The sequence below is a fragment of the Macrotis lagotis genome, chromosome X (genome assembly GCF_037893015.1).
Source record: "Macrotis lagotis isolate mMagLag1 chromosome X, bilby.v1.9.chrom.fasta, whole genome shotgun sequence".
NCBI classification, from domain to species: domain Eukaryota; kingdom Metazoa; phylum Chordata; class Mammalia; order Peramelemorphia; family Peramelidae; genus Macrotis; species Macrotis lagotis.
Genome location: NC_133666.1, coordinates 627,458,241 through 627,485,311, shown reverse-complemented (window position 1 = coordinate 627,485,311; position 27,071 = coordinate 627,458,241). Strand labels below are relative to the sequence as shown.

At 40.6% G+C, this 27,071-nt stretch overlaps 1 protein-coding gene across 1 annotated transcript in view; it reads left to right on the top strand.

Moving 5' to 3' along the window:
- The window catches only part of CACNA1A (calcium voltage-gated channel subunit alpha1 A), a 366,968-nt gene that overhangs the window by 243,128 nt on the left and 96,769 nt on the right, over nt 1-27,071 (top strand). The window contains exons 9-19 of the mRNA XM_074203549.1: nt 9,371-9,474; nt 9,777-9,892; nt 12,928-12,984; nt 13,965-14,054; nt 16,964-17,173; nt 21,294-21,406; nt 22,076-22,188; nt 22,480-22,611; nt 22,897-22,969; nt 25,030-25,147; nt 25,685-25,752. Of these exons, the coding sequence (XP_074059650.1) occupies nt 9,371-9,474; nt 9,777-9,892; nt 12,928-12,984; nt 13,965-14,054; nt 16,964-17,173; nt 21,294-21,406; nt 22,076-22,188; nt 22,480-22,611; nt 22,897-22,969; nt 25,030-25,147; nt 25,685-25,752 (1,194 nt within the window). The remainder of the gene's footprint in view (nt 1-9,370; nt 9,475-9,776; nt 9,893-12,927; nt 12,985-13,964; nt 14,055-16,963; nt 17,174-21,293; nt 21,407-22,075; nt 22,189-22,479; nt 22,612-22,896; nt 22,970-25,029; nt 25,148-25,684; nt 25,753-27,071) is intronic.

Genomic DNA, 27,071 nt, shown 5'->3' with positions numbered 1-27,071 from the left:
GACATTATATTTTATCTTGTTACATTTCATTTTAGATTCAACTCTATCAGAATTCAATTGGAGCCTAACTCTGGCACCAAGGGTTTTAACTGTCCCTTTCAGCTTTTGAATCTTCCACAGATTTAATAAGAATGCCATCTATGCCTTTATCCAATCATTAATAAACAAGTTTAATAGTGCAAGGCCCAACCACAGATCCCCTGGGCCTCCCCTGGAGACCTTCTTTCAGGTTGACATTAAACTATTAATGAATCTAGGAATAAGTGCTAGCAAGTGACCATCTGACTTGTTGAGTTCCTTTTTTTGTCTTTTTCTTTCTTATCTAGTTGATGCATTTATCCAGAGAATCATCTTATTTCTTTTACTAAATGCATCAAAGTCCCAACTTGGGCATGGAATATGGAATAACTTTCATGCTTTCCATGAAGTAGCATGAGTCAAACTCTATGGAAAATATTTTTGAAGTCTAGCAAGCAATTGATGCATAACTAAGTGTGGAGGAGAAACTTCTTGGTCATCAATTATATACAGTTATTGAGCTCCTACTATCCCCACCCTCGAGGAATCTGCAATCTAATCTTAGAGTGAATGATCATTTGCCCCTTATGTAAACTGCAGGAGAGATAGCCCTGTTATATTATAAAAGCTGGACAGGATATAGGTATGTAGAATAAGGATGATTCAAAAAAATAATTCAGTCAATAAATATTAAGTATTTACCAGGTTAAATGCTGAAGATACAAAAGAGGGCATAAGTACAAAATGCAAGAGACATAACTAAATAGTAGTTCTTTTGAAAAAAATCCAGAGGTTTGGGTGGACTACAAGTTTAACAGGAGTCAGCAGAGGGATAATGCAGCTGAGTAGGGTAATTATTGGACTTAAATTGCAATTCCACTTCTCTCTCCCTGTTGCTCATCCCTTTGCCTTCACACACCATATCCCTTAGGTTCAAATATAATGTCCATGTAAATGACTCCCAAATCCATGTCTCCAACTTGAGTTTCTCTCCTAAACTCTGGTCGCCATTACTAACATCATGATGGAATTTTCATCTGGATTCTAACTCAGTATTTCAAAGCTTAACATAGCTAAAAAAGAACTACTTCTCTTTTCCTATAAACCAGCTCCTCCTCTTGATTGTCTAATGAGACCATTACCATCTTCCTGTTTCCTCAAATTCACAGTCTCAACATCATTCTTGACTTTTTCCCTTTCCCTTATTCCTCTATATCCAGTCAGTTGACAATTCTATCACAACACATCCCGAATATGACCCCTTCTTTCTGCTCATTGGGCCGTCAATTTCTTACCTAGCCTTAATCACTGAATGAGAGTTGCTCAGATAAACAGATCTAGAAAAGAACTTAATTTAAAAAGACCAAGATCTCCCATTACATCTGGGGCCATCTCCAGTCGTTCTGATCTATATCTGGCTAGTGGACCCAGATGGCTTCAGAGGAGAAAGTGAGACTGGTGACTTTGCACAGCCCTGCCTCATTTAGATCCAATTTGCTTGCAAGTCAAGACATCACCTTCCTGATGCCATTGGTCCTCTTCAAGGCAACAATCACCCTAATAAAGGCCTTCTCATTTTTCAAATCTCTCCACTCTTCAATTCATCCTCTACACAGCTGCCTAAATAATTTTCCTCAGGCAAAGGACCATCACTCTGCTGATGTCCTCCATTTCACTCTAAAATGAAATCCAAATTCCTCAGCATAATATTGAATGCCTTTTACAATCTGCATCCAACCTTTCTAGCCATGCTTCAATATTATTCCCTTCAGATGTTTCTACAGGCTACTTACTAGCTGTTTCCTATAGTTCACATTCCATTTCCCATCTCTCCTTAGAGCTGCCTTTTAAAATCTTTTATCTTCATAACTCAGCTCAAGTACTGATCTTTATATATCAGAATCATTGAATAGCATCTATCAAGTGTTATCTAACTACCACCCCCTTCCAATTCTTAGAAATAGCTTTCTATTCACACATATATTTGTGTTTATACATATATATATTTTATATACATATATATAAAATATATATATATATATATATGTATACACTGTATTCCTCAGCGGAAAAAAATCTCCCCAAGGGTAGGGAAGGAGAATAAGGAGAAAGGAATAAACATTAATTAGGTACCTACTATGTGGCAATTTAAATACAATTCAGATGTTATCTGTGCTTCCTCAAAACAACCCTGAGAGGTAAATCTGTTGTATATTTGAGGAAACTGAGACAGATAATTCTTAAGTGACTTATCCAAGTTAATATAGCTGGTAAGTATCTGAGGCTGGGTCTGAACTCAGGTCATTCTGCCTCCAGGCCTAGTGAGCCACCAGTCATCTCAGATTCTTTTATCTTTGTATTCTAGTATCTAGCAAATTGCCATGCAGTTATAGACCCTACATAAATAATTATTGAGTTGATTGGAATGGAACCTATTAGTTCAGATATTTATTGCACTTAACTATGTGCAAGAGAAATTGAGATTTGCCTTCATGGATCCTACAGTCCAGTGAAGAGTTCTGATGTATGCATCAATGCCATTTTATTACAAGTGCACGATGGAGGCAAAGCAATATGGCATGTAGGTTATGAGGGAGGGAAAAACAATGTCAATGAGAAGAATCAGGGAAGGGATCCTAGGTGGAAGGTAGGGTGACATTGATATTTGTCCTTCCTTCTCTAAGAAGACCATGAAGTCAGGGAAATGATGCCATGGCAAGCAAGTGAATTGGATTTGAGTGGGGCGTGCTTTGCTAAGTTACCACTTTTTCCTCCAGAGCCATGGGGGTCCAGGGACCAGCTATGGATCAGGATGATTGGAGATAGTTCTGTATGCAAAGGTATCAGCGTGACATTTTCCCAAGAAAGTGTCAGATATCTGAAGCCAGAGTTGAACTCAGGTCCTCCTGACTCCGGGGCTGGAGCTCTATCCACTGAACCATCTAGGATGCAGAGCAAGCACATTCTTGTAGTAAGTCCTCATCCATCGACTCACTACTGGGGACGTTGGATGCTCACTTTGAAAAGGGAAAATCACTGCCTGTGTCTCAGATGTATGGAGCAGGAATGAGAGGCCCCATTGATTCTAAGGAGAATTTCACTATCTCTCTCTTCTTTTTTATCTGTTTATAGAGGCCTTCCAAGTGGCCTGAGATCTCATATGTCAGCTATGGTGTCCAAAGAGATTGTGACCGCATGATGCACATCTCCCTACCAAGCTCTGAACAGTCCTTAGGGAACCCAGCCCTGCCAGAATGGCTGCCAGAACCAAAGCAAGGGCAGGGTGGGAAGAATAGAGATGAGGAAACCCTCTTTAGGATGGAAATGGGAGTAGAGGGAAGGAGAGAAATTGGATGGAGAGATCCAGGGCTGAGGCATAACAGGTCTGGCATGGGTAAAGCTCCCTCTTGGTGACTGCTAGTGGGATTTATCTGCTAGAGCACAGTATAGTTTCTAGACAGACAGGTGTCCCCATTTTCCAGGAACCCCCTCACCACATGTGCCCAAAGCTAGCAACTTGGCAGTGTCTAGAAAAACCAGAGATTGACTCAGCTCCCCTCAGGGGACCCTCTCCCTACTTGTTCCTTGCAAGCAGGGGTGAGGCAGATTGACAGTGGGTGTGTGGGTGAAACTGGAACTGCCTCTTTCTAGGCTGTCCCCACTCAGAAGGTAAATATAGAGTGCTAAGCTCATCAGCCAGAATCACTTAACAAACAAGGAAAGGACCTTCCAGATTTATGGATATTTAATGAAATCAGCCCTTGAGCTTCGGTTTCTATTGGGAGCTCCCCTTCTTTCCCCACTCCTTCTCTCATCATCAAATACAGAGATTTCCATATTAAATTAATACCTACCTTTGCAAAAGGTTCTATGCTAATGCTCTCCTGATATGTGGGAGGTCAAAGAAGAAGCAGAGCACTCTTCTCTCAAAGCTTAACATTGTTAATAAGCTGCAGATGGAAGAAGGGTGCTTAACCTTTTTTGGTTCACAGACTTCTTTGACAGTCTGGAGAAGCCTAATACTACTGTGGTTTGCTGCCCACATTCATAATGGAAGGAAATGTTAAATTTTAGTTAGAGCTTAGCAAAATTAAAAATGTAAAAAAAGATTGTTTTCCCACCTAAGCTTATAGACTCTGTGTAAAATCTTGGTCCAGGGACCTAGAGATAGAAAAATATGCCCACGGAAGGTACTGTAAAACCAAGCAAGTTCAGAGGAGACAGAAGAGGAAGGAGAAATAAGGGGAAAGAGAGACAATAAGAAGATGGTAGGAAGGAAATTAGAGACTGAGAGATGGGCACAATCTCTCTTACAGATTTCCATTCATGTTTATAGATATCTGCAGATTCTTTGTATGGTGTTATGTTTTTGTTTTATTTGCCAAGGCAGTGGGGTAAGTGACTTGCCCAGGGTCACACAACCAGATAATTAAGTGTCTGAGGCCAGATTAAACTCAGGTCCTCCTGACTCTCAGGCCAGTGCTCTATCCACTGGGCCACCTAGCTGCCCCTTGGTGTTATGTTTTAAGGCCAGCACCATCAGGGGTCACTGATTAATATCCTTCAGAGATTTAAGAAGCCAGGAGATTGATGCTTAGCCAACTGATAGCATCATCTGCCTATTAGCATGATAATATTTTGCAGCTACTATTTCTATGTCAACCTTTTACCCACATCTTTGCAATTTGGTGATGTTTGTTTGGACTTACATCAGGACATATCAGGACATTGGATTAACAATATTAAATGTAATGTAATATAATGTATCTGAGTACAACATATAAGTAATAATAACAACTACTATAATAGTTGGCACATGGTACCCTCAAGGCTACTAAGTGGCTGATTTGATCTCATAGCAATCCTGGGTGGGGGGTAGGTCCTATTATGATCCCCATTTTGCAGTTGAGAAAATTAACGTTAAATGACTTGCCTGTGGTCACATAATTACTCAGTATCAGAAGTGTAAAATTAAGTGTGAGGAATCCACCATTCCAAATCTAACATTCTATCCACTGTGCCCTTCATCCCGATTTATAGGGAAATTGACTTTTTTGGTGGGGGTGGGGAGGCACCATGCTTGGATTACTGATTTTCAAGGAATTAGAACACACTAAAATATCTGAAACTAATAGCATTGTGGAAATAGCTTTGGATTTGAGTAATGATTATTGTTACTATTGTAATTTTGGTAAATCCTTGACTATCAGCAAGTATATTCTTTGCACTGATAAAGATAACAACTCCACCATACCTTTTCATTTTATATAACTCTTAGTCACATTTGCTTATGGCTTCCCTTAGGCTACCAATGTACTACCTGGACAATCCATCTGTTGTCTCTCATTCTTATTATCTGGTTGCCTCATTTTACTACATTATCTGTTTATGTTTTCCATAATAAGCCACTTCTCATATCTACCTTTTCAATAGTAACATACTAGAGCCTTCTTGTACCATCCTTCCACTGCCTTTTGAGCTACTGGTAAATTTAATTCTTATGATAATCTATGATGTGAAGCCATATAGCATCCCCAGGATAAATGGGGTGTTAAATAGATGGGCTTTTGTAGGAGTGAGTAGACAGAATCCAGACTAATCTCCCCTTAGTACTAATTCTGGTTCCAACTTGTTATTTAGTTGTAATGCCAGTTAAAGATATACATAACAATAGATTGATTTTTCATGACCTAAGCAATATGTATTTTTCATCTACTTTGATTTTCCAGGGTAGATAGATCATTCTTTCTCACATTGCTTTAGATTCCACTGAGAAAGCGTTGCAGCATTCTAGTGTTTGTTGCAATTAATACGGAATCATCTGCAAATGAGAATATTTGGAGAATTTCACCATCAAGAAGCAGTCTTTTTAAGCCAAATAGAACTTAACAATTTTTAGCAATTCAGAAGGCAATAGGGTTGTCTCAGTATCTTTTTCTCACACCAAATATTGTAAAGTATTATAAAGTTTTAATTGTTAGTTTTCTTATAGTTTTTATTTGGGGTACATATGAGTTTATGTAATTGTCATATGCCACAGCAGCTCAGCAGCAACAAGAGTATTATGGGCATAGCAGTGGTCTAAATATCTGAACATGTCAGATCTTTTCCCAGTTTTATCACTAGGCTCTTCTACCCAAGTTAGATTTCTTTAATTTTCAGTTTCTCTGTCCATAAAATGGGGTGAATCCATTCTCTTGGTTGTTTCATAGGAAGAATGTAGGAACAAATGAAATGATGATTATAAAGACATCAATACTTTGAAAGAAAGACACTAAGAATTCTAAAGTATCATCATAATTGTCATTATCATTAACAGATATAACTCCATTAAATTCTACAGCCCATTCTCTATTCAGACAATGTGTTCTTCCATGCCCAGCTCCTACCCCAGTGGGCAATAAGCATGATGGCACCTTTCCTTGGCATAGAATTCCCTCAGTGTTAACATATGTCATACAACAACCATTACCTGGATTATAAAAGGAAAGGAAAACTTTGAAGAGAAATTTGTGCAACTGTGTTTGCTAATGAATTGTTAAGTATCTGTGGTGGGTACAGTTCTCTCTGTTTGGGAACTTCCTTTTATATTTTCCCTTCGTTCAAACTCCTACCACCTTGGAAAACTGATTTCTCTATCAAAACCTGTCCTCCTTCACCTTCTCCTGGTTGTGCGGGATTAATAGGTGCATTGAATAATTAGACCAGGTTAAAAAGAGAAAGAGCATCTTTTGTAGAGAATTGTAGAATATCTGTGCTGGAAGTTACTTTAATGATCATCTCTTTGCACAGTTGAGAAACTCAGGCCAATCTGAAAATAAAACCAAAATCCCATTGACTGGGAAAGGAAAAGACAGATGAGTGAATCACCATTTGGTCACCTTCTTGAATGTCCCCAGGACCTCTTGCTGGCTTCCACTGATCAGGAATCCTTGGAACATATAGATGACTGTGTGGTCAGGAACATGTCCCCTTCCTTGCTTTCCCAACAATCTTAAGAAGAGAAACTCTAAAGGATAGAATAGGAATGGTCTCTTCTTTGAGGAGGCTGCCTGTGCTCCTTGTCCATGGTGGAGATTTGCCCCTGGCAGGTCTTGTTCTTGCCCTACTTCTCCTGTTTCCACTTCAGCCTCCTCAGCTCTCATTACAGCAGCCCAAAGATTTCCGCCTTCTATCTAGCCCATGTGGGTGCTTTGCTCCCTTAGACTAAATTTAGCACTGAGAAATAGGAACAAGAAATCTTTAGCAGTTCATGTAGACAGATGAGCAGAAGTACAAAGACTGCTCTGGTTCCCTTCCGGCCCTGTTTTGTCCTCTCTCTGCCAGCACCAGCCTCACTCAGTACGTCTTTCAAACAATGAAGCTTTAGTTCTTTCAGAGTAGGGTGGAGTGGTTGGGAAAGGTTGGAATCCGGGTCCAATTCATTAGCCTCTTCCCTGGGGCCAGTTTGTTTGGGACAGTATTCCCTCTGGTACCATGAGGGAAAAGCATATGCTCCTTGAAGATGGTGGCTTTCTTGGTCCCAAGTCCTGCTTCACATCCTGCCCCAAACAGTGTTTTTAAGATGAGATGTAGCACAAGACACAACTCAGAGGCAGAGGTTGTGGCTGCTTGAGCTAGCTTTTTTAAAAAACTATTTACAAATGTAATTACTGTAAATGGGCTGTTAATCACACAGACATATATTTATCATTTTACAGAACCATAATATTCCATTATATTAATATCCTGAAATCTGTGTAGCCACCTTCAATAGCTATTCTAAAGAGTAAAGTGGGAAAAAGGGTCTCAGGGCCGTCTCTGAGGAAGTTTATCATTTGAATGACTCTGCCTGGATTCTGAGCCCAAGAGCAAAGAGACATGACTAAGACACCAGGCCTGCCTCTGACCTCCTTGTCACACCAGTGTGAGAAGGATGCATGTCATCATCATAAAAGGCCAAAGGTATAGAAAGCAAGTCCACTTGTCAGCATTTCCTGTAAATTGCTTTGTACCAATCTGGCTCCCATCATCCATCTCAACCCCTTGTACTTTGGTGCTTGGGAGAAACCCAGGGTCATAACCCAGCCTAACCTTTTATTTACACTTGTTTGGATCCCAATTCACATATGTACATCTTTCCATTAGAAGAAATTGGCACATATGGGATCTTTTGTGAAAGAAGGGATGTGATGCTTGTCTCCTGTCTTCTTTCACTGACATATCCAGAGACCCTGACTACATGTCTGGATAATCCCCCATAGGAATTATAAGGGTGCTGGAAGGGACTCTACCAGAGCACTCTCAATTCTTTTCTATTCATAGGTCTGAGCAGGAGAAAGGAAAAAACCCATCACAACTCATTGTATGGGGAAAATCCCTCCCCTTTATCAGTTAAGGTTGCAAAATCTTCATAAGATTATACAGGGCCTATGTTTTTTTTCAATTAAGTTATGTGAGACAAAGATAGAATATTTAAGATTAACTATTGTCTTCTACCATTTTTCCATTAATTGAACATATATCCAAAATACACTCCCTGTTTCTCTCGTTTGTGTCTGTGTGCCCCTCTATTATCCCCTCTTCTCATCTTCTCATCCTTCTCCTCTTATCCTCTCCCCTCCTTCCTCTCCCCATCTTCTCCTAATATCTTCTCTCTTCTCCTTTTCTCCTCTCTCTCCCTCTACCCTCTTCTCTTGTCTTCTCATCTCTTCTCTCTCCCCCTTTTCCTTCCCTCCCTCTTCTCTATTTCATTCTCTTTCTGCTATTACCCTTTGGTTTGGAGAATAAAACTGCAGAAATCACAGAATCCCTGATTTGGAAGGAAGCTCAGCAACAATCTCTTCATTCTGCCTTTGTCTTTGGTTTTTCATGCTGGCTTTACTTTAGTTTGTAGTTCAGGATGATGGACCTGAAGGAAGATATTTATGGAGTTCTGGCTTTTCAGGACTGTGTTCTATGGAGGGGTATAGAGCAAGATGAATGAATATGGGGGGGGGGAGTAAATTTCTCAGTTCATCCAGGACATCACCATTTGAATTTAGGGCATGTCATTTATTTCACCGCTCTTTGCTCCATCCTAACTACTCATCTGTCCTGGAATCTGCTGTGTTTCCAGCTTAATCATGTGCCCCAGTATTCTAAGAGAAGCTTTTCCCTGGGGCCTGTCTGAAGGACTCTTAGCTGCCTGCTGGGGTTTTTCCTATAGGTTGGACCTTTGCTACTCCCACATATGGGCTGAAGAAGTACCAGTCTTAGGGGAGGTAAACAGACATGATTCTCTGGAGAGCTAAGGCCCTCCACTCCCACCCCATCACCTCCTTTACTGGAGTCTCACACAATGTTTCTGTTTTCCCCTTTTCTCCTGCTACAGAGCAATGATGCCTCAGGGAACACCTGGAACTGGTTGTACTTCATTCCCCTCATCATCATTGGCTCATTTTTTATGCTGAACCTTGTGCTGGGTGTGCTGTCCGGGTAAGTCCACTTTGTCCCTGCCATTTCATTTCTCCACCACAGATACTGAGCCCCCACCCGTGTTGTCAGAAGAGGCAGAAATTGGGAAAGAGAATGGCTTTCTTCCTTCAGGACCCTAGGTTCAAGGACTAAATATTCCTAGTTAATTCCCCCTTGATGTAAGCAGACCCTGTGCTGACTCAATAGTTCTTCTGTCCTTTACAAGCAGCTAGATGCTGCTCCCTTGCAGCCAGATAGAAGAAGGATGCCCTAAAACCCATGACTTATGCCAGATAATGGACCTGGGACTTTGTGTTTTGCAGGGAGTTTGCCAAAGAAAGAGAGAGGGTTGAGAATCGGCGAGCTTTTCTGAAGCTGAGACGGCAGCAACAGATAGAGAGGGAACTCAATGGCTACATGGAATGGATCTCCAAAGCAGGTGAGGCATATGGAGCATACTGTGGGTGCAGGTAGCCAGACAGACTGAATCTGATAAATCTAAGCTAACACCAGGATGGGGACCTCAAGGAGGAGGGATAGGCAGATGTTCTTGATGGGGGGAATGAGGAAACACTGGATAGAAAGAAGAGACAAAATTGGTTCTGAGACACCTGTTAGACTCTTAAATGATATATAATTGGTATTTATCTGATCATAATCATCTATCATGTCTTTCCCTCTACCTTATAACCAGTCCATTCTTTATCTTTACCATGATCTTCAATCTCTCTACCCCTCAGTTCTTTTCTGGGCCCTTCCCCATTTTAGCTCCTTAGTGAACTAGTTCAATTCAACACTATCCTTTTTTGGTCCTTTGGCCCTTAATCTTTTCATAAAATTTCCCCTGCCAAACCCCAGTCATGGATTTCTCCCATTTGCTATCTCTACTGCTCTTCTCATGCCACTGAATGAAACTGGTTGAAATCACAAAACCATATTAATTGAGTCCAATATAAATGTATGTTGTATAATCTCAACTTGGCCCTCACTGTTTCAGGAAAATTCTTTATAGTTCCCAAATTGCTTAACTGTCCCACTCACCACAGATTTTCCGAACTTTTCCTCTCTTCTCAAACTTCCCCAACTCTCTCCTATTTCACTGGAAAAAGGAATAAAACTATTTGCCTAGAGCTTCTTCTTCCTCCCCTCTCCTCATCTTGAAATACTCAAGTGTCTCCTCCCACTCTCTCCTTCTTCACCCATCTTACATGAAGGGGTGACCCTTTTAGCCAAGGCTTACCCTTCTACATGTACAAAAGATCCCATTCCATCTCCAACAGGCTACCTCCTCTATCATCTCCACTCTTGTTATCAGTCCTTTCCTGTCTACTGACAATTTCACTGCTGCCTACAAATGCAAATGAAGTCTCCCTCATCACCCCCCCAAAAAGAAGAAGAAGAAGAAGAAGAAGAAGAAAAAGAAGAAGAAGCCCCTCACTCAATCCAGCCATCTCTGCCGGCTGTCATCCTATATCTCTCCTCAATTCGAGGAAGTCCTTGAGAAAATCATCCACAATGGATGCTATTATTTCCTTTGCTCTCACACTTTTCTTAACTCTCTGCAGACTGATTTCTGACTTCATCATTCAAGTGAAATATACTCTCTCTGATATTACCAATGCTCTTTTAATTTGACAAATCCAATGACCTTTTCTTAGCCTTTGCCCTTCTTGACCTCTTTGCAGCCTTTGACAATGCTAATATTTTTCTTTCTGGGTCTTCACAAACTGCTCTTTCCCGGATCCTCTCCTACTTGTAAACCCTCTCCTCAGTCTTCTCTACTAGGCCTTCATCTTGACCAAGCCCGTTATGGGCGTCACCCAAGATTCTGTCACAGCCCCTCTTCTTCCTCACTCATATTCTATAATATTTGGCTTTGTGATGTCATCCAATCCAGTGGATTCAGTTATTATCTCTTTGCCAAAGATTCTCAGATTTACTTATCTGGCACTAACTTCTCTGCTGATTCCCACTTTCAAATCTCATCTTCCTGATGAATATCTCAAACTACTTACCCTTTAGACGTCTTAAACTCCTAACTCATTATCTTTTCCTCTAAACCTCCCCCCACTTCCAAACTTCCTTATTACTACCAAGGTGCCATCATTCTCCCAGGCATCCAGGTCACAATGGAGGTGTCTTCTGTTACTCTCTACCCTCTTTCAATCACCATATCCATTTCTTTTAATAACAGAATAATTGTAAAATGCTTTGCCTGGGGCTTGATCCATAGCAAGAACTATATAAATATTAGCTATCATCACCATTATCATCATCATTTTTATTATCACTTATTACCAAGTCCTATTAATTCTACTGTTTAAACATCTCTTGCATAGGCCCCATTCACTCCTTCAGCTTCAACACCACCCTAATACAGCCATTACTTTACACTGGACTATTGCAATAACCTGCTGGTGGGTCTCTCTGCCTCAGGTCTTTCTCTCCTCCATTCCATCATTTACCTAGCTGTCAAAATGATCTTTATAAAGGCCAGATCTGATCATTTCTCTCTCTCTCTCTCTCTCTCTCTCTCTCTCTCTCTCTCTCTCACACACACACACACACACACACACACACACACACACACACCACACACACTCTCTCAATCTCAAACTCCAGTGACTACTCCCCATCAAATCAAATCAAATCAAAGCTGCATTATAAAATTCCTGTTTGGCTTGTTGAGCTCTTTATAACCTCGTCTCTCTCTGCTTTTCCAGTTTTCTTACACCTTCCTCTCCTTGCCATCCAGTGACATTGGCTTCTTTAGTGTTGCTCACACAGTATACTCCATCTCCTGATTTCAGATATTTTCACTTGCTATCTTCCAGATCTGTAATACTCTGCCTTCTCATCTCCCGTTCCTGGTTTCTATGACTTTTTTCAAGTCCTGGTGAAAAATCTGTCTTCTGCAAGAAGCCTTTCCTGATCTCCCTTAATGCTGTTGCTTCCCCTCTAACGTTATCTCCAACATATCCTGACTTTAGCTTATTTGTACAAAACAAGTTTTCATGTTGTCCTCTCCGAGCTCTTTGAGGGACTGTGTTTTTGGCCAATCTTTGTATTCCTAATGCTTTACACCGTGTCTAATATGTAATAAACTTATTATAAATGTTTGTTGTCTTTGACTATGGAATCAACTGGCCATACTTTGACTGGTCAGGGCCTTATTCTCATAGTAAAAGAACTCTGGAGACTAATTCCATATTGGGGAAAAAAATGTCTTTTGTGCCATCTTTCTTTCAAAAGCCAAAGAGAGACTCTGTGGAAGTCCCTCAGTTCTTATTCCAGGGAAGCAACGTTTATTCTCTGGAGACATTTTTCCCCCAAGAGAACCCACTCTGACTTGGTCTGAAACCTTCCCAGGCCATCTGGGATGTGATTTCTGGCCAAGCGTGGGTCCTGGCCCTGCGAGGGGGAAGCTCCATCTGTCTGACTGCAGGAGGTTAATTTGCTCTTCTTTTCCCTCAGAAGAAGTGATACTAGCAGAAGATGAAACAGACGGCGAGCAGAGACACCCCTTTGATGGTAACTCCTCTGAGTTTGACATGATATGTGATAGAGGACATACTAGGAAAACACTGGGCAGTGGGGGCTTCCAAGGTGGGCCATTCTTGGCCAAGGGCCATTTTAGAAGATGCTCAAGGAGTCATGTCTAGAATTATCTAATAATCACAAGAATTAGCTTGTGGGGATGGAAAAGGATGGGAACCTACCTCCTAAGGATCATTTATGATAGACAAATGTAAAATGTATTGTAAATATAGAACTCTGACTCTGACTCTGCATGACCTATTCACTTTGAGTTCTACTGTGGGAAACTACCAAATCAAGTTTCTTATTTGGGAACTTCTTAGTCAGAACTGATGACAAAACTACTTTTAATTGGAAATTCTATTAGCTAAAAGGGCTTTGTATCAGTCAGTTACAAAGAAGAGTTCATAGAATGAAAATTAAAGCAACTCATGGAAATTCAAGTGACTCTCTCCAAAATTGTATATCATTATAGTAAACTGCCCCAAGTTTGAATTATACAACTGGACCCCAGAAAGAATTGGGAAGAAGCAGCCAGGGAGCAGATTTCAGCACAGTATAAGTAAAAGCTTCCTAACAATTGGAGCTTATAAAAATGGAATGGGCTGCCTTGGAGGTAGTGAGCTCCCCATTACCAATGGTCTTCGAGCAAAGGAGACTATCTGACAGGGATTTTATAAGGAATTTATATTCAGGCATGGGTTCATGTAGCTTGTCAACTCAGAGAATCTGTTATTCTTTAAGTCTCTTCTGGGATTCAGCCCAAATGTTGAGGTGGGTGTCCCTAGCGCTTTCTTTGGTACCTCAGCCAAAATGCCAGAGGGAACAGGGCAGAAGCCATTTCCCTAACAAAGTTTCCTATTTACCCAACCCCAAACTTCATGAATAGCAATTTCTAAGAACATCCAGAGAGTGCCAAGGCTAGGACAACAAGGGTAATGTCTTTTTCTCTTGCCATGTTCCTATTGTTGGAGCTCTGCGGAGAGCCACCATAAAGAAAAGCAAGACAGACCTGCTCAACCCTGAAGAAGCTGAGGATCAGCTGGCTGACATGGCCTCAGTGGGTGAGTTTTTCTCTCTCCCTAAGACCCTAGTCACAGGAGGTATGGTTAGGAGAATGGAGGGTTCAAGAGAACAAAGCACTTATCCTCATGGTGCCTTCCCCTTCCACCAGCCTCTCAGAAACAAGTGGTTTAATTTTTTTATTTTTTGAGACCATAATATTAAAAAAGATCCTAGGCTGAATTTGAAGAAGTATAAGGTCCAGAGCAAGAGAGGTGCTAGCCCTTCTGAATTGTGTTTTGATCAATTGGATGCATCACATTTTAGAAAGAATACTGACAAACTAGAGTCTTCCCAGAGGAAGGAAACTAGGCTAAAGGGAAACCAGATCACACTATAATACTCTAGGTGAAATGAGTATAATGCACTTGGGAAAGACAAAACTTAGTAAGACCACAGTAACCATCTTTAGATCATAGAAGGGCTGCTATATGGAAGATTAAATGTATTTTTCTTGATCCCAGAAGTTAGAACTGAGAACTGCAAATATGTAGATTTCAACTCATATAAGGAAAAAAATTTCTGATAGTTTCAAATGTTTTTAACTTTAAGAGATTAAAAAAAATTGGAATAAGCTTCCTTACCTAGGAGATAATCGATCCTTCCTCACTTCTTCATCCAGAACCTGGATGTTGACTTAGCAAAGTATGTAGAAGAAATTCCCATTCAGGTTTGGGTTAAACTTGGTGACTTCTGGATTCCCTGTCAACTCTAAGATTCTGTAAAACCTATGATGGGGAAGCAGGAAAGAGAGTACTCAGGGAGAACTAGAGAGTAAAAGGAGAGATGAATTGGAAGTTCTTTGGCAGAATGCAACTGAAAGCATAGGACTGATGCTCCCTCCACAGGCAGTTTCTTAGTAATATAGTGACATGAATAGTTTAGTCAACAAATTTTGACCATGTACCTATTCTGGATCAGGTGCTATGGATGATACAAAGAAACATGACATGGACTCGTCCTTCAAAGATCTTACAATAATCTAATCAGGGAGGTGCTAACTATAAATCTAGCTAGAAAGATGAGGTATAGACAGATATAGATACCAGCTAGCATCTGGTGATTCCTATTTGTAGCACTCAGCTTCTCAGACTATTCTGAAAGTACAAAAAAGCTTCCTTCATCCAATCAGATTATTGATAGACTCTCCATAAAGGTTCCCCAGCTCTCAATTTCATTCCAGTTCAGTTGCTCCTTTCCCAACCCCAAGAGTTCCTCTGGGAAAATCAGAACCGATGAGAGGGGAAGAGACAATGCCAGACTTGATAACATTGACCCTGAGGGAACAAAGGAGCATGAAGATGACAGAAATGTTGAACCTGGATGACCAAGGGAATGATAATACTACTAACAAGAGGAGAAGCACCCTGGGGTAGAGGAAAGATCCTAGGAGGAAATATCAGAAGACCTGGGTTCCAGTGTAATCTCTTCTGTTTACTCAATATATGAACTCAAGAAAATTATCTAAATTCTCAGAGCCTCAGCTTTCTCATTTGTAGAATGGGCATAATATCTTCATTGCTTTTCTCAAAGGGTTGTGATGATAAATCAGACTATATATAGGTTTGTGTGTATATTATACATAGATGAGTACTGTGAAGCATTACATTATAAATAATTATTACATTACTTTATAATAGGCACCTAATAAGTATTTCTTGGATGGATGAATGAAGGAATGAATGAATACTACCAAGAAGAATTTATTTGGAAGCAGGGGACATAAATTTTGTTTGGGACAAATTGACAATGGGAGATGAAGATCTATAGCTCAAAAAGCAGTTCAAGGCCAAAAAAACCCCCAAGATTAGAGATTTCTTTTTACCCTCTTTCATGAGGTCAGATGAGGTGTGTGGCTTCAGTTCTTCAGGCTCCAGGTCTGAATTCTAGTTCTCTTTAAAGAGCTCCCAACTTTATAGTCTCCCAGTGGACCTGACCTTTTCAAGCCCTGCACTGGTTGTTTCTCAGAGTCTTTGGTTGTCTAGACTTAACTTATCCTTAAGAGTTGGTGTCTTCATAAAACACCCAAAGTTGAAGCCAGTCACTGAAGTCAATTTGTCTCTCTCTCTCTTTTTTTTTAATGGAGTTCTTCTCCATCGCATCATTATTTCTTTCTGTTGGTGGTCCTTTGCCCTTAACACTACTCAATAAAGGATTAGAATAGCATTGGATGATCCCAAATCATTAATTCAGAGCTTTAGGAAAATAAATATGACTGCTGATCATAGCTGTTTGTTCCCAGAACATTCACTGTGTTGTGGCTGCTAGGCAGATGCTATTGTTTCCAAAGTCAAACAGAGTCAAATTAAGGTCTCTCCTTCTTAGACCATTCATATCTGTATCCAAATATCCTACCCCTGCTCCTGAATCCTAAGTGTAGGATTACCTTTTGCCTTTACTCACTGGGTGTCCTTACCTACAGCCCCGGATGGAGCTAGGGTGAACTGGGGTGATGCCTCTCTCACCTCCTGCTCCCATCCCTCAAACCCCATCCCAAGCAGCTGTGCCAAACAACAGCTGCTTTGTCACAGAAACCCCTATAGTTTGTGGGGGGAGGCAAAGCATCAGACTCTGTCCTCACCTAAGCAGGCAAGCAAATGGCCTCAGGAGACAGATAAATGCAAGGTATCATTATTGACATTATGAGATATAATTGTTTGTTTTTTATGCTGTTAATTTCAGGGAAACCTCCTTCCTGTAAGAGTTGGCAGCTGCAGAGTGGAAGAGGCTGGGGGGGGGGGCATTAGAGGAAGAGGGGGGGAACAATATTCCCCAAGGTTGGTGGGTCTGCTGGTGAGGCTAATTGACTCTCTGGCCCCCGGCCTTGCCCTGGGCTGAGTTATGGATTGCTTTCCTCTGCAGGAAGGGCCTGCTGAGCCTAGGCTGACATTTTCCTTTCTCCCTTTGGCAGGTTCTCCCTTTGCCCGAGCCAGTATTAAAAGTGCCAAGCTGGAGAACTCAACTTTTTTTCATAAAAAGGAGAGAAGAATGCGCTTCTATATCCGCCGCATGGTCAAAACTCAGGCCTTCTACTGGACAGTTCTCAGTCTAGTAGCCCTCAACACATTGTGTGTTGCTATAGTTCACTACAACCAGCCAGATTGGCTATCTGACTTCCTCTGTGAGTAGATCCTCCTGCTTCTGCTCCTCTTTCCCCTAATATGCCTTTTACTCCCACTTATGCATTCCTTTTTTTTTCTTTTTTTCTTCAATACTTTTCTTTTTTTTTTTTTTTTGGTTTTGCAAGGCAATGGAGTTAATGACTTGCCCAAGGTCACATAGTTAGGTAATTACTAAGTGTCTGAGGTTGGATTTGAACTCAGGTCCTTCTGACTCCAGCACCAGTGCTCTATCCATTGTGCTACCTAGCTGCCCTTTTTTTGTTTTTTGTTTTTTTTTAGGTTTTTTGCAAGGCAGTGGAGTTAAGTGACTTGCCCAAAGTCACACAGCTAGGCAATTATTAAGTGTCCGAGGTCAAATTTGAACTTAGGTCCTGACTCCAGGACTGATACTCTAATCCACTGTGCCACTTAACTGTCCTTTCTTTGTCTTTTCTTAAAAGTCCCTCAAGTCCTTGGCTTCTTCATGAGTGGATCATTCTCAATTTTTTTTTTTACAACTAGGAAACTGTGTAGACCCCTAAATGAGATGTTTAAATTTGTTTTTTGGATAGAGCACTGTCTCTGGAGTTCAAATCCAACCTCAGATATATAATAATTACCTAGCTATGTGACCTTGGGCAAGTCACTTAATCCCATTGCTTTGCAAAAACAAAAAAAAATTATTTTACTAATTATATGTTAAGATAGTTTTCAACATTTATTTTTTGATAAGATTTGAAATCCACATTTTTCTCCCTCCCTCCCTTTTCTCCCCCCTTCCCCTTGACAGTGAATAATTTGATATAGGTTACACATGTACAACTATTTAAGTATATTTCCACATTAGTCATGCTGTGACAGAAGAATTAAAACAAAAAGCCTTTTAGAATTATCTTTGACAGTGGATGGAGCACCAGTCCTAGAGCCAGGAGGATCTGAGTTCAAATCCAGCCTAAGACACTTGATACTTACTAGCTATCTGATCTTGGGCAAGTCACTTAACCCCACTGCTCCCCACCACCAAAAAAAAAAAAGAATTGTCTTTGATCATTGTACTGAGAAGAAAAGCTAAGTTCATCATCACACAATGTTGTTATTAATGTGTACAATGTTCTCCTTGTTTTACTCCCTTCATTCAGGATCAGTTCATGTAAGTCTTTCCAGGTTTTTCTGAAATCCATATGCTCTCTATGAAATATTTTTAAAGCACTTCACAAACTTTAGTGAGCTATATAAAAATTATCTATTATTTCTCTACCACCATTCATTCTTTCATATGTTGCCTGGCACATAGTAGGCACTTACCCAGAGCTTATTTATTGATTGATCGATTGATTGATTTTGTCTGTTCTTCTAGCTTTTTGGTGCAGTTATTAATGACCCTCTGACTGCTGCAACTCTTATGACAAGTAATAGTATATTTAGAAGCAAGCCTAGAACAATGTGCTGGAGCCCAGCATATATGTGATTTTCTTCCTTACTCTGTTGCTCTCTACTGCCCTATTTTTTGCATCATCTGGGCAGTTCTCTAACCACTTCCACTACCCATTCTCTCCTACAATATGCTGGAATAAGAGTTAGACTTCGAATCAGAGTCAGAAGGGCCCAGATTTCCTAGCAATGCTATCTTGGGCAAGTCAAAGTCCCTTAGTAGTTTCCTCAACTAAAAAAAATAAATAACTATAGTGCTTTATACGTAATATCTATGAAAATGAAAGAGTTGAACTAGATGTCTCTAAGGTTAAGTCCCCCAATTCTAATGTCAGCTAGTATTCTAAAGTGAGAGATTGGCTGATGATGTAGAAGAGAAAAAGAACAGGGGGAGAGAGATGACCTGTATCTTTAATATTTCTTCATCCTATTTGTTTTGTGGGTGTATCACTTGCTGCCTTTTTCTTCTTCCTTTGAATCTCTTATTCAATTTTTAATTCCCTTTTTCTTTTCCTTTTAAATTTCAATCACTTGAGCTTAGTCTGGGAAAATCCTCCCCGTAGAGCCCCCAGTCTATTCCCAGCAGGGTTCTGAGTTAGACTCAGAATGCTCACATGCTGCAGCAGCCCAAGGCTGTATCAGCAGTCTGAGAATGTTAGCTTTCTCAATGAATTAAGCTAGAGAGCCCATGGACCTCTCCATGTCAGGACCTAGCAGACTCAAGAACCAGGCATGCTCAAGAAAAGGAAAGTTGGTAAAGGTGGGGAAACCTCTGAGCAAAATTAAAATAAAGAGCTGTGGGCAATCAATAAGTATTTGAAATCCAAACCAAAGTAAGAGATGTGGGTCCCCCATCACCTCTCAAGGACAAGAAATTCCTCCTGGATCAGGAGGGGACTATTTATTGACTTTGGTTTCTAAAGAATCTCCTTTTGTCTTGAAGTTGTCCTTCTCCCTCAGTTTCCCTTCCAAGCTTGGCTAGAATGAGTAGGCTCTAGGTTTGTAAGATGTGCCTTTCTGGCCTGGTCTACTTTGGCCTGGGGGATGAAAAGAGGATCCAGTGGACAGGATAAGCAAAGGGAACAGGAAGAGTTAATGGAAAGGTTGCCTCTTAGCTAAAACCCCTGCCCATCCCCTGTAATTTCACTGTTCCCTGTCGGCTTGGTACAGGAAGCTTTGAAAGAAGAAGGCCCTGACCCAGTTCCAGCTTAAGTAATTACATTCAGCCTCCCTGAAGGCTCCTCAAGAATGAAGGTTCTTTACTTCCTGCCTCTAACTTCTGAGTTAGTAGAATCCTCCTCTGCTATTCTCCCCAGGCAGTGGTTTTGTTTGTCCTGGTTTAGGGAGGTCTGGAGGTTGACTTGCTTCTGGTAGGCTGAGGGCTACCTCAGGATCAAGAAATGGATCTGGGCTACAAGAGAAAGTGCCCTGGACCTCAGAATTAGAGGACCTGAACTCTGGGGTCAGAACTGCCTTCAACTTGCTGTGTGACTCTGGGCAAGTCATTTACCTTCCCTTGCCCCTAACATTGTCCCACCATGCTTCACTTCCTCCCCACTCCCCAGTTCTTCTACAGCCTCCTAGACAAATTTCCTACTGAGGCTAGACAACTGGAATTTTTCTTCCCACTCAACTTCCCTTCCCCCCTTCTAGTTTTATAACCTACAAATCATGATGGAATCAATTCTATGATTTTTCCCAGATTATATGCAACCCACCATGTCTATAATTTTCTGGACCAAAATATCCTTTCTTGGTCAACAGTCCCCTATGTCTATAGTGTAATATGGTCACATATTAGGTGTAATATTAAATGTAATATGGTCAAATTTTAGATGCTTCATAAATGGTTTTTTCATCCACTTATTCATTATATATACATATATATATATATATTATATTCATCTATCACTTTTTTAAAAAACTTCATTTGGATTTTTATTTCACTTTTAATCAACAATTTACTTTGGGCTTCATATAACAAATACAATACATGTACAAAGAATAAAAGAACTAATACAAACACTTGCATTCTAATGGAGAATGACAAGTAACACCTAGCATACATCATAACTATACAGGGTAAAGATAAAACTAATAATCAAAAAAAATCAGGTTATTCCAAAATCCCCTGTTGGATTTTGGGTTGTGTGATAAGATTCCTATAATCCCATTATATAGATTAACAGCATTGGAAGAGGAAATGGAGAAGCCAGGATTTTTATCAGCTAACTCTTGTTTCATTCAACATTCCTTCAGGTTGAATGATATCTCTGTTACCAATACTGGTGTTATGAAAGAAAAAAAAAATGTGTCACTATAATACCATTGGTTTCCACACCTTTCTCATTGGACCAGACAAGAACATGAGTTTTCAGGGTAAAGCCGTAAGCTATAGAAAATCCTAAAGACCTAAAACTCAGAGCCTCTGCTAGACCTTTTCATGAGTCTCCCTCCTGAGACTGTTCTGGATTAATAGGGACATGAGAAATTGTTCTTTCCCTTTCTCAGAGGGAAGACTGAGGCCTAGGAAAATAAGACCTTACAAAATAAGTCACCAACCAAGCCAGTAGCCCAGGAATCACCAAAGTCAAGATTGGGAATGAGGGTAAAAGTATCAAGTGTCCTTAGGAACCCTGTAGAGGAAGAGCTACTTGCAGACCCCAAAGGCTAATCCTTGTTTCTGTTTCCTTTCAATCTCATTTCCAGACTATGCAGAATTCATTTTCTTAGGACTCTTTATGTCCGAAATGTTTATAAAAATGTACGGTCTTGGGACGAGGCCTTACTTCCACTCCTCCTTCAACTGCTTCGACTGTGGGGTAAGTTGAGAAATCTACCTGTTCAGTCTTTCTAGGACCAACTGAAATTGTAAGGGTAAGAGATGATGATGATGTTTTTCCTTTGTTCTCCAAGAAAACCATGACATCAGGGAGATGATGCCATGACAAGTACATGAATTGGAATTGAGTGAGGAAGGACTGTGCTAAGTCACCAGCCTCACTTTTTCCTCTAGAATCATCTGGTTCAATGACCACATATGAATCGGTATGACTGGAGATGGCCCTGGACATGAGGCAATCAGGGTTAAGTGATAAAAACTGGGAGATAGTTCCAATAGCAGTTTTTCCACCGTCATGCCATGACAAGCCTGTGAATTGGATTTGAGTGAGGGGGAGCTGTGCTAAGTCACCTGCCTCACTTTCTTCTCCAGAGTCATCTGGGTCCAAAGGCCAGATATGAATCAGGACCCCCCCCCCACCTCAGAGGAAACTGACCTTCCAACATTCAGAGTGTAACCTTCTAGGTTGGCAATAGAGACTATTGGCATTGTTCCAGACTTTGCTTGTCCCATAAAAGATAAAAGTCTTTTAATGATACTGTAGTTAGGGACTACTATAGGAAATTGCTAAGGGGCATTTCCACCATAGAAAAATGGTAATAGAGAAACCACTATCACAGAGTATCTAACCAGCTGCTTTTTGCTCCAGGTTATCATCGGGAGCATTTTTGAGGTGATCTGGGCTGTGGTGAAACCTGGAACATCCTTTGGGATCAGTGTGCTACGAGCTCTCAGGTTATTGCGTATTTTCAAAGTCACAAAGTAAGTCCTCTCTGTTCTTTATTCCTCTGACATTCCAAGTGGGAGGTGGAAGGAATGGAAATTGGGTCTTAAACCCCAGACTCTCTCCAAACACTTGCCAGTTACCAATTCAGACAGGAAATGAGAGTTAGGTGTGTAAGAGGGGTCTGGATGGACATTGAAGCTTATAGATCTGTTGGGGGGGTGCCATATAGCAGGAGGTTGGCATCTGAGCCACCATTCTCCTAGTGTCCCCCTACCTGTTTGGCCTGGCCAAGAGTAACCGTCAGTCACTGTGTCTTCTGTTGGTAGATACTGGGCTTCTCTCAGGAACCTGGTTGTGTCTCTCCTGAACTCCATGAAATCCATCATCAGCTTGTTATTCCTTCTCTTTCTCTTCATCGTTGTGTTTGCCCTTTTGGGAATGCAGCTCTTTGGAGGCCAGTAAGTGTTCAGCATCCTGACACCCACCTCCTTACAGCACCTGCTCAAATCTGCCCTTTTCCAAAGCCCCATAATTGTCTTTGTTCCATCCCATTGAATGCATTGGATCAGAGCTACCACCTTTCCCTTCCCATCTCTCTTGTCCAGTGGGGCTATTTTGAAAATTTCCTCTTGGGCTCCTGATATCATTGCTACTGGTTACTTCCTCCTGTGCTGCGAATTGATGGGAAAAGCCTTGGGGAGTTTGGGGGACTAGGAAACAATATTAGTTTTTGTTTTGTGCAGGTTCAATTTTGATGATGGAACACCTCCTACCAATTTTGACACTTTTCCGGCAGCAATAATGACCGTATTTCAGGTATGGCTTCTGCCCTGTCCCCTCAGCTCACCTTGATTAAGTCTAGAAGCATATTTGTTAATGGAGTTGTGGAGTTGGCTTTTTAAGTAACATTGTGAGGATTTCTAAGGTACCAGAAGGCACTTCAGAGAAATGACCAGAGACCCTCTTCCTCTTCCTCTCCTCTCATTTTTCCTCCCCCTCCTTTCATCTCCTGTCCTCTCCCAGATCTCAGTCTCAGAATCACCTTTCCCTTGTTCCCATCTTCACTTTCACCTCTTCTTCATTCTCTTTCTTTCATCTTCCTCTCTCATCTTCATTCTCTCTCCTTCCCTATCTTCCTCCTCTCTTTTCCCTCTTCTTTGTTTTCTTGCCTACCTGTCACTGGTCTGAGCCACAATAATTATTCTGTCATATTACTTTATTAAGTTTCGAGGACCTGGGGCAAGAAGTAGAAACAGATTCGGGGGGGGCACACCTGGTGCCTAAAACCTAAGTAGCTTCCAGCCAGAGCCTTATGCTCTGAGAAGTGATACCACTATGGTGAAAAAAGTAGGGATTTGTAGGCAGAGGATTTGGGTTCAAATGCCAGCTCTGCCACTGATTGCCAGTGACACCTTGGACAAGATAATTAATCTATTTGGGCCTCCATTCCTTCATTGGTAAAATGAGAAGATTGGATTCCATTATTTCCAAGATTCCTTCCAGCTCTAAATATATGTGTCTATGAGTATGGGGGAAGGAAGGAAGGAGAGATAAAGCTTATTTTACCAACTTCCTCAAGCAGAATAGCTTCAGCATGTGGCAGGACCAAAAAGGGCTTGCAGAGGAAGACTATACTTCAAATGCCTGGAATACCTTATGCTTTTCAAAGGGTCTTCACATGGTTTTAGCTTATCCTCAAAAAACCATGTGGGGTGGATATAGGCATATGGTAAAGTAAGGAGAGAGCATGGGACAGTGGGAAATATCCTTGACCTGAAGTGAGGAAAGACCTGGATTTGAATCCTGACTCTGACAGGATTCTTTGGGCAAGTCTTTTGCCTTTTGGAGAGTGTCAGTTTCCTCATCTGCGAAATGAGAATAATAATATCACAAGATTGCTATAAAAATCAACAAAATGATAAGAGAGAAAGAGAGGGACAGAGAGAGAGATAAGAGCTAGATATATAATATATATGATCTATATATGTGTATATTGATATTGATATTTAATAACAGAGAAACCTGAATCCTAGAGAAATTAAACTCCTTGTCCCAGGTCACACAGAATTACAGCTAGGAGTGCCTTAATACAAACTGAGCCCATTATTAAATTTTCAGTGTGAGCATTTATACCTCACTACTTAGTAAATAATACACATAAGGACTTGATTTATTATTTTGTTGAATGTCTAAACTTAAGAAAGTAATGGATGATATATTAATAATGCAGATTAAACATAAAATTGTGTCATGGGCACATTTTTATTTTTGGAAAGCTGGTTGTTAAACATTTGCCATCACAGCCTAACCAGAATACAAGTGTCCTTCTCACCCTGAAATAACAGAAAATCTTGAACTAGCTTTTTTTTTAACCATTCAAATATATTTTATTTTTCATTTGTGAAATAACACAAGTATTTCCATAACACAGTAAAAAAAATTTTAAAAGATGATTGCACATGAAACAGCAAATCTATTTTTTTAAACTTATTTCTTTTAAATATATGTTAGAGCTATCATGTGACTTTTTTTCCTTCTCCCCTCCCCACCCTGGAGATGGTTACCATTAGACACTCTCCATAGTTCTGTTCATTAGTTCTAGCTTTGAGAATTTGGATCAGGAAGTGAGGATCAAAGAATAGTGCCTTCAGTCCCGACATAGGCAGCAGTCTTGAAATATTTTTTTCTCTAAGCAAAAAATTGAGCCAGGATTTTGAACAGTATATTCTACCAAAGCAACTGAGGCCAGATTTCACCTTTAGGATAGGAATTTGTTTGTCTCACCATAACAGCTGAGTGGCTGGGTCTGGCAGAGAAGCCCCTTCTGGCTGTGGAAGTGAGAAAGGTATTGATTTCATCCTTTTGGATTTTTTCAGATCCTGACTGGAGAAGACTGGAATGAGGTGATGTATGATGGGATCAAATCTCAAGGGGGTGTCAAAGGGGGCATGGTGTTCTCCATCTATTTCATTGTGCTGACACTCTTTGGGAACTGTATCCTTTGAGGAGTCTGGGGCAGGGAGGGTCTGTGTATACAGGTTACAGAGGGGCATTGAGGATGTGAATGAATTTATACATAACTAGCCAAGAGGGGGCAGAATATGGCATAGGTAACTTGGAGTCAGCAGGATCTGAGTTCAAATTCTTCTTGAGATTTTTTAGCTACGTAACTTTGGGCAAGTCATTTAAACACTGTCTGTCTCTGTTTCCTTATATGGGGATAAAAGAAGCACATACAATTGTTGTGAGATTAAAATGAGATATCCTTAAAGCACTATATAATTATATGTGAATTATCATTTTTGTTATCATCATCATCATCATCATTGATGGATTGCTAGACTTGAAGTCAGGAAGACCTGAGTTCAAATCCTGGCCCAGCCACTACATAAGTCACTTTAACCTCTTAGACTTAGTTTCCTCATCTGTAAAATGAAAGGGTTAGACTGACTTCCAGATCAGAATCTCTGGTTTGAGACAAAGTTGTCCTTTGACTAGTGCTGGCTCTTTCCTTGATTCCTGGCTCCCCAGATACCCTACTGAATGTGTTCTTGGCTATCGCGGTGGATAACCTGGCCAACGCCCAGGAGCTCACTAAGGTGGAGGCAGTGGGAGAATGTTTCTCTGGCAAAGTTACCACCTGTTCATCCTGATCAGGACAGTGTAGTAGAAGGGGAGCCCCTGGGGATGGGGGGGACCTGGAGAAGCACCAAAACTTTTTAATGTGCAGGATCAAAATGTGTGTTCTAGATTCCAAAGAGTGAAAGAAGGAAGAGAGGGACAAAAACAAGCATTTGTTAATCACCTGTTATATTCCATACACTGTATTGAGTGCTTTATAAATATTATCTCAACTGAGAACTTTGCAGCTAAGAAAGCAAGGAGCCATGATCACCCCAATCTCCATAGACTAGAGGGTGAGAGGTGGGGCAGACCTAGATGAATTCAGGATACACTTGAGTTCCCTGCCTTGGATCCCATGAAGCTAGCCTGTATATATCTTACCTATTCTCATCAGACAAGTTCTGGGACATTTTGATGATTCTAGGCCCTCCTAATGGACTGAGGAGTTAGGAAAACCTGAATTCAAACATGGTCTTGGTTGTATGATCTTAAGCTAGTCATTTGATTTCTGTTTGCCTCAGTTTCCTCAACTTCAAAATGGGGAGAATAATATTTCCCTACCTCCTCCCAGGATCATGTTAAAGATCAAATGGAATCATATTTGCAATGAACTTAGTTCCGTGCCTACTACAGAGTAGGCATTATAGCAATGAATATATGTTAGCAATTGGAATTGCAGGTGTGCCTTCTCAATCTGGCTGGAATTTGTAGTCTTCATTGTCTTGCCTTTTTATCTACAAATTCCAGTCAAACTAAGAAGGCTGCTATTTACCTCCTGTATGACTCTGATCATGTCACTTACCTTCTTGACTTTCATTCATTCTTTAAAATGAAGAAATTGGATTTCTTCAACTGTAAAGCCCCTTTCAGCTCTAAAGAGAGAAATTTTCCATCTTCCATAGAAGATCTTACATCTTTGGCAGCTTCCATTTCTCTCCCTATATTCTGTAAGGCAACTCCCCCCCCCCAAAAAAAAAAACCACTGTAAGTTGATAATATGCTCAGAGGATATAACCTCGTTTTAGTTTCAGTTAAAGGCAAATGGACTCGAGGAGAGGATGGTGCATTAGCGTACTGGGCTCATCTTCACGAATTTAAATCAGGCCTCAGGCACTTAACTAACTGTGTGACCCTAAGCAAGTCACTCCTGATTATCTCAGTTTCTTCAACTGTAAAATGAGCTGGAGAAGCAAACTACTTCAGTATCTCTGGCAAGAAAATCTCAATTGAGGTCACAAAGAGCTGGACAGAATGAACATTTATTTTAAAAAAGTTTACTTTAGATACAAAATCA